Consider the following 13,184-nt stretch of genomic DNA (forward strand, 5'->3'; position numbering starts at 1 on the left):
GGGGCAGATAGGGACCCCAAATTACCAGGGCCTGCTCTACTCACACCCTAGAAACCGTGCGGTTTGATATCTCCAAGTTAAGTAGAATCTTTACTGGTGTCTCTTTGGGCCTGGTGGGGCTCCATGAAGCCTAAATCCTTGAGCTAGGGTTGGGATCTTTGGTCAGGCTCATCCCAGAGGGCTGATTTTCACAAATGTCATTCAGGGGGTGACAGTGAGTGGATTCTGTGAGTTTGGTGTCGCTGGAGCGTTTCGTCTTGGCATGACAGGGGCAGGAAGGGGTGGAAAAATGAGCAAAAATGAAACTTTGACACCTCATAACTCTGAGACGTTTGGTTTAATCTGGCCCAAATTTGCTATGCAGCTTCCTGTGGTAAGGTGCTACAAACCTGGAAGAGCCTATCTCTCAAAGACCTTCCATCTGTTAGTTGTTTTTGGACCGGTTATTAGGTTTGACGGCACAGCACGGCTTTCTCTCGGCCCCTGGGGCAGATAGGGACCCCAAATTACCAGGGCCTGCTCTACTCACACCCTAGAAACCGTGCGGTTTGATATCTCCAAGTTAAGTAGAATCTTTACTGGTGTCTCTTTGGGCCTGGTGGGGCTCCATGAAGCCTAAATCCTTGAGCTAGGGTTGGGATCTTTGGTCAGGCTCATCCCAGAGGGCTGATTTTCACAAATGTCATTCAGGGGGTGACAGTGAGTGGATTCTGTGAGTTTGGTGTCGCTGGAGCGTTTCGTCTTGGCATGACAGGGGCAGGAAGGGGTGGAAAAATGAGCAAAAATGAAACTTTGACACCTCATAACTCTGAGACGTTTGGTTTAATCTGGCCCAAATTTGCTATGCAGCTTCCTGTGGTAAGGTGCTACAAACCTGGAAGAGCCTATCTCTCAAAGACCTTCCATCTGTTAGTTGTTTTTGGACCGGTTATTAGGTTTGACGGCACAGCACGGCTTTCTCTCGGCCCCTGGGGCAGATAGGGACCCCAAATTACCAGGGCCTGCTCTACTCACACCCTAGAAACCGTGCGGTTTGATATCTCCAAGTTAAGTAGAATCTTTACTGGTGTCTCTTTGGGCCTGGTGGGGCTCCATGAAGCCTAAATCCTTGAGCTAGGGTTGGGATCTTTGGTCAGGCTCATCCCAGAGGGCTGATTTTCACAAATGTCATTCAGGGGGTGACAGTGAGTGGATTCTGTGAGTTTGGTGTCGCTGGAGCGTTTCGTCTTGGCATGACAGGGGCAGGAAGGGGTGGAAAAATGAGCAAAAATGAAACTTTGACACCTCATAACTCTGAGACGTTTGGTTTAATCTGGCCCAAATTTGCTATGCAGCTTCCTGTGGTAAGGTGCTACAAACCTGGAAGAGCCTATCTCTCAAAGACCTTCCATCTGTTAGTTGTTTTTGGACCGGTTATTAGGTTTGACGGCACAGCACGGCTTTCTCTCGGCCCCTGGGGCAGATAGGGACCCCAAATTACCAGGGCCTGCTCTACTCACACCCTAGAAACCGTGCGGTTTGATATCTCCAAGTTAAGTAGAATCTTTACTGGTGTCTCTTTGGGCCTGGTGGGGCTCCATGAAGCCTAAATCCTTGAGCTAGGGTTGGGATCTTTGGTCAGGCTCATCCCAGAGGGCTGATTTTCACAAATGTCATTCAGGGGGTGACAGTGAGTGGATTCTGTGAGTTTGGTGTCGCTGGAGCGTTTCGTCTTGGCATGACAGGGGCAGGAAGGGGTGGAAAAATGAGCAAAAATGAAACTTTGACACCTCATAACTCTGAGACGTTTGGTTTAATCTGGCCCAAATTTGCTATGCAGCTTCCTGTGGTAAGGTGCTACAAACCTGGAAGAGCCTATCTCTCAAAGACCTTCCATCTGTTAGTTGTTTTTGGACCGGTTATTAGGTTTGACGGCACAGCACGGCTTTCTCTCGGCCCCTGGGGCAGATAGGGACCCCAAATTACCAGGGCCTGCTCTACTCACACCCTAGAAACCGTGCGGTTTGATATCTCCAAGTTAAGTAGAATCTTTACTGGTGTCTCTTTGGGCCTGGTGGGGCTCCATGAAGCCTAAATCCTTGAGCTAGGGTTGGGATCTTTGGTCAGGCTCATCCCAGAGGGCTGATTTTCACAAATGTCATTCAGGGGGTGACAGTGAGTGGATTCTGTGAGTTTGGTGTCGCTGGAGCGTTTCGTCTTGGCATGACAGGGGCAGGAAGGGGTGGAAAAATGAGCAAAAATGAAACTTTGACACCTCATAACTCTGAGACGTTTGGTTTAATCTGGCCCAAATTTGCTATGCAGCTTCCTGTGGTAAGGTGCTACAAACCTGGAAGAGCCTATCTCTCAAAGACCTTCCATCTGTTAGTTGTTTTTGGACCGGTTATTAGGTTTGACGGCACAGCACGGCTTTCTCTCGGCCCCTGGGGCAGATAGGGACCCCAAATTACCAGGGCCTGCTCTACTCACACCCTAGAAACCGTGCGGTTTGATATCTCCAAGTTAAGTAGAATCTTTACTGGTGTCTCTTTGGGCCTGGTGGGGCTCCATGAAGCCTAAATCCTTGAGCTAGGGTTGGGATCTTTGGTCAGGCTCATCCCAGAGGGCTGATTTTCACAAATGTCATTCAGGGGGGTGACAGTGAGTGGATTCTGTGAGTTTGGTGTCGCTGGAGCGTTTCGTCTTGGCATGACAGGGGCAGGAAGGGGTGGAAAAATGAGCAAAAATGAAACTTTGACACCTCATAACTCTGAGACGTTTGGTTTAATCTGGCCCAAATTTGCTATGCAGCTTCCTGTGGTAAGGTGCTACAAACCTGGAAGAGCCTATCTCTCAAAGACCTTCCATCTGTTAGTTGTTTTTGGACCGGTTATTAGGTTTGACGGCACAGCACGGCTTTCTCTCGGCCCCTGGGGCAGATAGGGACCCCAAATTACCAGGGCCTGCTCTACTCACACCCTAGAAACCGTGCGGTTTGATATCTCCAAGTTAAGTAGAATCTTTACTGGTGTCTCTTTGGGCCTGGTGGGGCTCCATGAAGCCTAAATCCTTGAGCTAGGGTTGGGATCTTTGGTCAGGCTCATCCCAGAGGGCTGATTTTCACAAATGTCATTCAGGGGGTGACAGTGAGTGGATTCTGTGAGTTTGGTGTCGCTGGAGCGTTTCGTCTTGGCATGACAGGGGCAGGAAGGGGTGGAAAAATGAGCAAAAATGAAACTTTGACACCTCATAACTCTGAGACGTTTGGTTTAATCTGGCCCAAATTTGCTATGCAGCTTCCTGTGGTAAGGTGCTACAAACCTGGAAGAGCCTATCTCTCAAAGACCTTCCATCTGTTAGTTGTTTTTGGACCGGTTATTAGGTTTGACGGCACAGCACGGCTTTCTCTCGGCCCCTGGGGCAGATAGGGACCCCAAATTACCAGGGCCTGCTCTACTCACACCCTAGAAACCGTGCGGTTTGATATCTCCAAGTTAAGTAGAATCTTTACTGGTGTCTCTTTGGGCCTGGTGGGGCTCCATGAAGCCTAAATCCTTGAGCTAGGGTTGGGATCTTTGGTCAGGCTCATCCCAGAGGGCTGATTTTCACAAATGTCATTCAGGGGGTGACAGTGAGTGGATTCTGTGAGTTTGGTGTCGCTGGAGCGTTTCGTCTTGGCATGACAGGGGCAGGAAGGGGTGGAAAAATGAGCAAAAATGAAACTTTGACACCTCATAACTCTGAGACGTTTGGTTTAATCTGGCCCAAATTTGCTATGCAGCTTCCTGTGGTAAGGTGCTACAAACCTGGAAGAGCCTATCTCTCAAAGACCTTCCATCTGTTAGTTGTTTTTGGACCGGTTATTAGGTTTGACGGCACAGCACGGCTTTCTCTCGGCCCCTGGGGCAGATAGGGACCCCAAATTACCAGGGCCTGCTCTACTCACACCCTAGAAACCGTGCGGTTTGATATCTCCAAGTTAAGTAGAATCTTTACTGGTGTCTCTTTGGGCCTGGTGGGGCTCCATGAAGCCTAAATCCTTGAGCTAGGGTTGGGATCTTTGGTCAGGCTCATCCCAGAGGGCTGATTTTCACAAATGTCATTCAGGGGGTGACAGTGAGTGGATTCTGTGAGTTTGGTGTCGCTGGAGCGTTTCGTCTTGGCATGACAGGGGCAGGAAGGGGTGGAAAAATGAGCAAAAATGAAACTTTGACACCTCATAACTCTGAGACGTTTGGTTTAATCTGGCCCAAATTTGCTATGCAGCTTCCTGTGGTAAGGTGCTACAAACCTGGAAGAGCCTATCTCTCAAAGACCTTCCATCTGTTAGTTGTTTTTGGACCGGTTATTAGGTTTGACGGCACAGCACGGCTTTCTCTCGGCCCCTGGGGCAGATAGGGACCCCAAATTACCAGGGCCTGCTCTACTCACACCCTAGAAACCGTGCGGTTTGATATCTCCAAGTTAAGTAGAATCTTTACTGGTGTCTCTTTGGGCCTGGTGGGGCTCCATGAAGCCTAAATCCTTGAGCTAGGGTTGGGATCTTTGGTCAGGCTCATCCCAGAGGGCTGATTTTCACAAATGTCATTCAGGGGGTGACAGTGAGTGGATTCTGTGAGTTTGGTGTCGCTGGAGCGTTTCGTCTTGGCATGACAGGGGCAGGAAGGGGTGGAAAAATGAGCAAAAATGAAACTTTGACACCTCATAACTCTGAGACGTTTGGTTTAATCTGGCCCAAATTTGCTATGCAGCTTCCTGTGGTAAGGTGCTACAAACCTGGAAGAGCCTATCTCTCAAAGACCTTCCATCTGTTAGTTGTTTTTGGACCGGTTATTAGGTTTGACGGCACAGCACGGCTTTCTCTCGGCCCCTGGGGCAGATAGGGACCCCAAATTACCAGGGCCTGCTCTACTCACACCCTAGAAACCGTGCGGTTTGATATCTCCAAGTTAAGTAGAATCTTTACTGGTGTCTCTTTGGGCCTGGTGGGGCTCCATGAAGCCTAAATCCTTGAGCTAGGGTTGGGATCTTTGGTCAGGCTCATCCCAGAGGGCTGATTTTCACAAATGTCATTCAGGGGGTGACAGTGAGTGGATTCTGTGAGTTTGGTGTCGCTGGAGCGTTTCGTCTTGGCATGACAGGGGCAGGAAGGGGTGGAAAAATGAGCAAAAATGAAACTTTGACACCTCATAACTCTGAGACGTTTGGTTTAATCTGGCCCAAATTTGCTATGCAGCTTCCTGTGGTAAGGTGCTACAAACCTGGAAGAGCCTATCTCTCAAAGACCTTCCATCTGTTAGTTGTTTTTGGACCGGTTATTAGGTTTGACGGCACAGCACGGCTTTCTCTCGGCCCCTGGGGCAGATAGGGACCCCAAATTACCAGGGCCTGCTCTACTCACACCCTAGAAACCGTGCGGTTTGATATCTCCAAGTTAAGTAGAATCTTTACTGGTGTCTCTTTGGGCCTGGTGGGGCTCCATGAAGCCTAAATCCTTGAGCTAGGGTTGGGATCTTTGGTCAGGCTCATCCCAGAGGGCTGATTTTCACAAATGTCATTCAGGGGGTGACAGTGAGTGGATTCTGTGAGTTTGGTGTCGCTGGAGCGTTTCGTCTTGGCATGACAGGGGCAGGAAGGGGTGGAAAAATGAGCAAAAATGAAACTTTGACACCTCATAACTCTGAGACGTTTGGTTTAATCTGGCCCAAATTTGCTATGCAGCTTCCTGTGGTAAGGTGCTACAAACCTGGAAGAGCCTATCTCTCAAAGACCTTCCATCTGTTAGTTGTTTTTGGACCGGTTATTAGGTTTGACGGCACAGCACGGCTTTCTCTCGGCCCCTGGGGCAGATAGGGACCCCAAATTACCAGGGCCTGCTCTACTCACACCCTAGAAACCGTGCGGTTTGATATCTCCAAGTTAAGTAGAATCTTTACTGGTGTCTCTTTGGGCCTGGTGGGGCTCCATGAAGCCTAAATCCTTGAGCTAGGGTTGGGATCTTTGGTCAGGCTCATCCCAGAGGGCTGATTTTCACAAATGTCATTCAGGGGGTGACAGTGAGTGGATTCTGTGAGTTTGGTGTCGCTGGAGCGTTTCGTCTTGGCATGACAGGGGCAGGAAGGGGTGGAAAAATGACCAAAAATGAAACTTTGACACCTCATAACTCTGAGACGTTTGGTTTAATCTGGCCCAAATTTGCTATGCAGCTTCCTGTGGTAAGGTGCTACAAACCTGGAAGAGCCTATCTCTCAAAGACCTTCCATCTGTTAGTTGTTTTTGGACCGGTTATTAGGTTTGACGGCACAGCACGGCTTTCTCTCGGCCCCTGGGGCAGATAGGGACCCCAAATTACCAGGGCCTGCTCTACTCACACCCTAGAAACCGTGCGGTTTGATATCTCCAAGTTAAGTAGAATCTTTACTGGTGTCTCTTTGGGCCTGGTGGGGCTCCATGAAGCCTAAATCCTTGAGCTAGGGTTGGGATCTTTGGTCAGGCTCATCCCAGAGGGCTGATTTTCACAAATGTCATTCAGGGGGTGACAGTGAGTGGATTCTGTGAGTTTGGTGTCGCTGGAGCGTTTCGTCTTGGCATGACAGGGGCAGGAAGGGGTGGAAAAATGACCAAAAATGAAACTTTGACACCTCATAACTCTGAGAGGTTTGGTTTAATCTGGCCCAAATTTGCTATGCAGCTTCCTGTGGTAAGGTGCTACAAACCTGGAAGAGCCTATCTCTCAAAGACCTTCCATCTGTTAGTTGTTTTTGGACCGGTTATTAGGTTTGACGGCACAGCACGGCTTTCTCTCGGCCCCTGGGGCAGATAGGGACCCCAAATTACCAGGGCCTGCTCTACTCACACCCTAGAAACCGTGCGGTTTGATATCTCCGAGTTAAGTAGAATCTTTACTGGTGTCTCTTTGGGCCCGGTGGGGCTCCATGAAGCCTAAATCCTTGAGCTAGGGTTGGGATCTTTGGTCAGGCTCATCGCAGAGGGCTGATTTTCACAAATGTCATTCAGGGGGTGACAGTGAGTGGATTCTGTGAGTTTGGTGTCGCTGGAGCGTTTCGTCTTGGCATGACAGGGGCAGGAAGGGGTGGAAAAATGACCAAAAATGAAACTTTGACACCTCATAACTCTGAGACGTTTGGTTTAATCTGGCCCAAATTTGCTATGCAGCTTCCTGTGGTAAGGTGCTACAAACCTGGAAGAGCCTATCTCTCAAAGACCTTCCATCTGTTAGTTGTTTTTGGACCGGTTATTAGGTTTGACGGCACAGCACGGCTTTCTCTCGGCCCCTGGGGCAGATAGGGACCCCAAATTACCAGGGCCTGCTCTGCTCACACCCTACCTAATCTGGAAGAACAGTCTATTGTTGTATAACAAGACTCTTCGCAGAGTTAGAGCAGCATATTTTTCATCATTAATTGAGGAGAATAAGAATAATCCTAGATTTCTCTTCAGTACAGTTGCCAAACTTACCCAGAGCCACAGCTCTGTTGATCCATCCATTCCCTTAGCTCTTAGCAGTAATGATTTTATGGGATTCTTCATAAATAAAATTGATTCCATTAAAAATAAAATAATTGGCATCCTCCCAAACATGATTACCTCATCCTCAGTAAGTGAGGCAGCATTGGAGGAATCCTTAGAACCTGTGCAGTGTCTGAACTGTTTAAAAGCAGTAGAGCTTTCTGAGCTATCTAAAATTTTAGCTTCATCTAAACCTTCTACCTGTATGTTAGACCCAATCCCAACCAAGTTGTTTAAGGAGGTATTCCCTCTGATCAGTGGTCCTATTTTAGACATGATTAATCTATACTTGGTAAATGGATATGTACCACAGGCTTTTAAAGTAGCTGTTATTAAACCTTTACTTAAGAAACCATCCCTTGATCAAGATGAGTTAGTAAATTACAGACCTATATCTAATCTTCTTTTCTTATCTAAAATTCCTGAGAAAGTAGTTGCTAATCAACTATGTGAACATTTACAAAGTAATGACCTACTTGAGGAGTTTCAGTCAGGCTTCAGAGCTCATCATAGCACTGAAACAGCTCTGGTGAAGGTCACCAATGATATTCTCATGGCCTCAGATAATGGACTTGTGTCTATACTTGTCCTGTTAGATCTCAGTGCTGCATTTGATACAGTTGATCACAATATTCTCCTACAAAGACTTGAGCATACTGTAGGGATTAAGAGAAAAGCATTAGGCTGGTTTAAATCTTATCTGTCGGACAGATTCCAGTTTGTTCATGTTAATAATAAATCTTCCTCAAACTCTAGGGTCACTTGTGGAGTACCACAGGGTTCAGTCCTTGGACCAATTCTATTTACTATATATATGCTTCCGATTGGCAAAATTATCAGACAGCATGGGATTAATTTCCACTGTTATGCTGATGACACTCAGCTATATTTATCCATAAATCCTGATGAATCCAATCAGTTACTTCGACTGCAGTCATGTCTTGATGACATCAAAAGCTGGATGACTTTAAATTTCCTGCATTTAAATTCTGACAAGACAGAAGTTGTAATCTTTGGGCCAGAGTCTTCAAAAAATAAAGTTCTTAATCAATCACTTAATCTGGATGGCATTAACTTGGCCTCTGGTAATAAAGTTAAAAATCTTGGTGTTGTTTTCGACCAAGACATGTCATTTAAATCCCATATTAAACAGATTTCCAGAGTTTCCTTTTTTCACCTCCGGAATATCGCCAAAATTAGAAACATTCTGTCCAGGAGTGATGCTGAAAAACTAGTCCATGCATTTGTTACTTCAAGGCTGGACTATTGTAATTCTTTACTATCAGGAAGTCCACAAAATGCAGTTCGAAGTCTTCAGCTGATTCAAAATGCTGCGGCAAGAGTTCTGATGAAAATCAACAAGAGGGATCATATTTCTCCAATTTTAGCTTCCCTTCATTGGCTTCCTGTTAAATCAAGAATAGAATTTAAAATTCTCCTTCTAACGTATAAAGCCCTTAATAATCAAGCTCCATCATATATCAGAGCTCTGATTACCCCGTATGTTCCTAACAGAGCACTTCGCTCTCAGACTGCAGGTTTGCTGGTGGTTCCTAGAGTCTCTAAAAGTAGAATGGGAGGCAGATCCTTTAGCTATCAGGCTCCTCTCCTGTGGAACCAACTCCCAATTTTGGTCCGTGAGGCAGACACCCTATCTATTTTTAAGACTAATGTTAAAACTTTCCTTTTTGACAAAGCTTATAGTTAGAGTGGCTCATACCCTGAGCTATCTCTATAGTTGTGCTGTGATAGGCCTAGGCTGCTGGAGGACATCAGGGTCTAATTTTCTCACTCTACTGATTTCTACTGTTCTTCAGTCTACTGTTCTCCAGTTTTGCATTGTATTACATTGAAATGACTGTCGTCATTTCAGCTTTTAACTTTTTGCTCTCTCTCTTTTTCTTCATAGTAGGTACACCTGGTCTGGCGTTTTGTTAACTGTGACATCATCCAGAGAAGACGGCTCACCCGCTACTACCATCTAATGTAGAACAGATTACTAGATCAATGTGTGCTTCTGTGCTTTTTTGTCTCTCTTGTTGTGTCTCTGCTCTGTCTTCTGTAACCCCAGTCGGTCGAGGCAGATGACCGTTCATACTGAGCCCGGTTCTGCCGGAGGTTTTCCTTCCCGTTAATGGGGAGTTTTTCTTCCCACTGTCGCTTCATGCTTGCTCAGTATGAGGGATTGCAGCAAAGCCATGTACAATGCAGACGACTCTCCCTGTGGCTCTACGGTTCCCCAGGAGTGAATGCTGCTTGTCGGGACTTTGATGCAATCAACTGGTTTCCTTACATAGGACATTTTTGACCAATCTGTATAATCTGACCCAATCTGTATAATATGATTGAACTTGATTTTGTAAAGTGCCTTGAGATGACATGTTTCATGATTTGGCGCTATATAAATAAAATTGAATTGAATTGAATTGAATAGAAACCGTGCGGTTTGATATCTCCAAGTTAAGTAGAATCTTTACTGGTGTCTCTTTGAGCCTGGTGGGGCTCCATGAAGCCTAAATCCTTGAGCTAGGGTTGGGATCTTTGGTCAGGCTCATCACAGAGGGCTGATTTTCACAGATGTCATTCAGGGGGTGACATTAAGTGGATTATGTGAGTTTGGTGTCGCTGGAGCGTTTCGTCTTGGCATGACAGGGGCAGGAAGGGGTGGAAAAATGACCGAAAATGAAACTTTGACACCTCATAACTCTGAGACGTTTGGTTTGATCTGGCCCAAATTTGCTATGCAGCTTCCTGTGGTAAGGTGCTACAAACCTGGAAGAGCCTATCCATCAAAGACCTTCCATCTGTTAGTTGTTTTTGGACCGGTTATTAGGTTTGACGGCACAGCACGGCTTTCTCTCAGCCCCTGGGGCAGATAGGGACCCCAAATTACCAGGGCCTGCTCTACTCACACCCTAGAAACCGTGCGGTTTAATATCTCCAAGTTAAGTAGAATCTTTACTGGTGTCTCTTTGGGCCTGGTGGGGCTCCATGAAGCCTAAATCCTTGAGCTAGGGTTGGGATCTTTGGTCAGGCTCATCCCAGAGGGCTGATTTTCACAAATGTCATTCGGGGGGTGACAAAGAGTGGATTCTGTGAGTTTGGTGTCGCTGGAGCATTTCGTCTTGGCATGACAGGGGCAGGAAGGGGTGGAAATCATTAACTTGAAGACATTTAACTTGGTCAGATAAAAGATGCAGTTGCTCACCCAGAGAAGCCATTACTGTCTGCTGCCTGTCTGCCATGGCCAAAAGATCCAGACAGTATTGTGCAAGTTGCTCCTGCTGAGCAACTTGCACAAATGTTACACACAAATGTTACACAAGTTTCTAAACTTACATTTAAACCAGCTTCAGACCACAGTTTGAAAGGTGCACCAAAAAAACATGATTTACAGCAGCGATTTGCTCACACTTAATGAACGTGTCTGTAAGGTTTGTGGACAGAAGGGCTGAATGATATGGGAAAAAGCATTGATAAAATAGAAATCATATTGATATCGATTATCAACAAATTTAAAAATGCAGCCCTGGCAATTTTATGCTGCTGCTTAGCAACCACTTTTTCGCCGCTGTCAATGATTTATCTCAATATTGTCAAAAGGGGACGCTCTGTTAGTGTTGTCGCCAACATGTATTTTGATACTTTTCAATACCTTTTCAAATAAACACAATTTCATTACTGGCTTTATTTTAAGAATCTTAGAAAAATAACATCAGTAAATAAAATACCACAAAGACAAGCTTTTTTTTAATGCACACAATTTTAAAATAAATTAAATGATTCAAAACACTAACATTTTCTTTCAGTGAAAAGAAATAGAATAGTCAGTGTGAATAAATAAAAAGTATTAAGTTAGAACAATGACAACAAATACAATTTGAAATTAAAATAAGCTAGCAACGGTTTTCCCCAAACCAGGCCCGCAGTGGCTAATCGGGAGGACTGGGACAATTCCCAGTGAGCCGGTCGGATATTTGGGCCGCTGTTCCCTTTTTTTTTTTTTTTGGGCTGCAGATCATTCGTGACACTGTAGTGAGTCACGAATGTTACACTGCTACCGCTATCTGTTGGCTGCCTCTGGCAACTCTTTTTTTTTTTTTTTGATGCACCTTGACGTAACACGTCAGTACTCTCTGTCAATGGAGTTTGAAAGGCGGAGAGTAGAAAGGGCAAGGGTGCAATGGCGGAGAAAGCTAGAATTAAAGAAGAAAGCTCTGAAAACAGATGCTGCTAAATGTGCAAAAAATGGCAGCTTTTTCAATAAAATTAGCTCGCGGCTTGAAATGTCAAATGAAGTGAAGGTCATTTGACACGCTGCACAAAGACCCTCAGATCAACTTGGAGCCACGGGGAGAGAAAAAGCAAACCAACAGGGAGGTCAGAGCAAAGACAGAGAAAAGAAGGAGGAGCAGCAGGAATCTCCTGTAGTCACATATATTTAGATCATTGTTAGAAATGTTTCCTTTGCTGTACTTCTAAGGAAAGCCCGTCATTTTGTCATCTTTAGGGCTTTTTTCTGACCTTTGCAGTGGGTGTTTGGTCACCTGGTGTCAGGCTGCAGTTCTCTATCTGTTCCTGCATCTCCTTTTCCTTTTCTGCCATCTTCAGAGCAAACTCCACTTCAGCCGCCAGCTGCTCATCTCCAGCGAAGATCTCCTTCACATTGTTACGGTAGTCCTGCATCGTCACCTGATGGACAACATGGAATGTATCACCAACTCATCTCTGCAGGTTCTCCCAACTTCATGACCACCAATAAACTGCATTTAGATTTATTTTTTTTATTTTTTTTAAAGCTTGGCTTTATGTTCTTCTTTAGATGAGAAGACGAAGAAGGACACTGAAGCATCAGATCGAATCTGGTACGCGTACCTGGAGGTAGGCCATAAGGTCTTTGAGGACAGGAGATCGTTTCTGCTCCAGAAGGTTCTTTAGGCTGATGATCAGAGGAATTGTGTTTTCTATGAAGGCCTTCTTCTGGACCTGTGGATGAGAGCAGCAGACAGAAACTGATGCAGAGCAACACTTGTTCCCACAGCTGGGATGTAGCAGCAGGACAGCAGAAGGTTCTAAAGAGAAGTGCTCTGACCTGTGACAACACCTTCTTCTGTGCCACTTGCAGGACAGCCTTGGTCATGGTGGCCACCATCTCCTCCTCTGGCTCCTCGCCTACAGCTCCCCCTACTGGTGCTGACACTGCCTGCAGCTTAAAGCTTGTTACTCCACATTACTCCAGACTTTTTGAATTGAGAAAGCTTCCGGGAGAGAAAACGAAACGTCTTCAACTACGGAAAACAAGTCCAGTTGCTTTGTTTTTTTACTTTTTTTTTGGAATGATGACCTGGATGACTGAGAATCTTCACCAGCATTTTGAACTTACCTGTAAACCACTGTGCAAGTTACTTACCAAGTCATTGATTTTTGTAACATTGTGGCGCATAATGTAATGTTATATAGTTTAAACAAGCCATGAGCCCACAAGTTTTGAATGGACATATAGGATTACTCATTACATGAATATTATAATTAATATAATGAAGAGTTTGATTGCTGTTCTGTATGAATAGTGCCTTGAGATGTTAGATGATTCAGCTCTACATGTATATATGTTATCAGATGGCTTCGTAACAAGGGGTGATTTCATTTGTCCTGAGGATTAAGACCATTTTCAA

General features: G+C 45.6%; 1 protein-coding gene across 1 annotated transcript; it reads right to left on the minus strand.

Annotated features, from left to right (window-relative positions):
- Positions 1 to 12,000: 12,000 nt before the first annotated feature.
- LOC118562001 (condensin-2 complex subunit D3-like) lies at positions 12,001 to 12,741 on the minus strand. Its single transcript, XM_036134286.1, has 3 exons — positions 12,602 to 12,741; positions 12,385 to 12,495; positions 12,001 to 12,201 (listed from the first exon to the last, which is right to left on the minus strand). Exons 1-3 carry the CDS (start codon positions 12,659 to 12,661, stop codon positions 12,016 to 12,018), a joined length of 357 nt encoding a protein of 118 aa, XP_035990179.1. The 5' UTR covers positions 12,662 to 12,741; the 3' UTR covers positions 12,001 to 12,015.
- Positions 12,742 to 13,184: the final 443 nt, after the last annotated feature.

Source organism: Fundulus heteroclitus, unplaced genomic scaffold, assembly GCF_011125445.2.
Source record: "Fundulus heteroclitus isolate FHET01 unplaced genomic scaffold, MU-UCD_Fhet_4.1 scaffold_788, whole genome shotgun sequence".
In the NCBI taxonomy this organism is placed as follows: Eukaryota; Metazoa; Chordata; class Actinopteri; order Cyprinodontiformes; family Fundulidae; genus Fundulus; species Fundulus heteroclitus.

Bases quoted from the DNA above. Each gene is read 5' to 3' on its own strand.
- LOC118562001 (XM_036134286.1), bottom strand. From the start codon at position 12,661: ATGGTGGCCACCATGACCAAGGCTGTCCTGCAAGTGGCACAGAAGAAG. The intron at 12,496-12,601 runs GTCAGAGCACTT...TCTCATCCACAG, and splicing joins AGAAGAAGGTGTTGTCACAG to GTCCAGAAGAAGGCCTTCAT. The intron at 12,202-12,384 runs GTACGCGTACCA...GTTGTCCATCAG, and splicing joins ACCTTATGGCCTACCTCCAG to GTGACGATGCAGGACTACCG.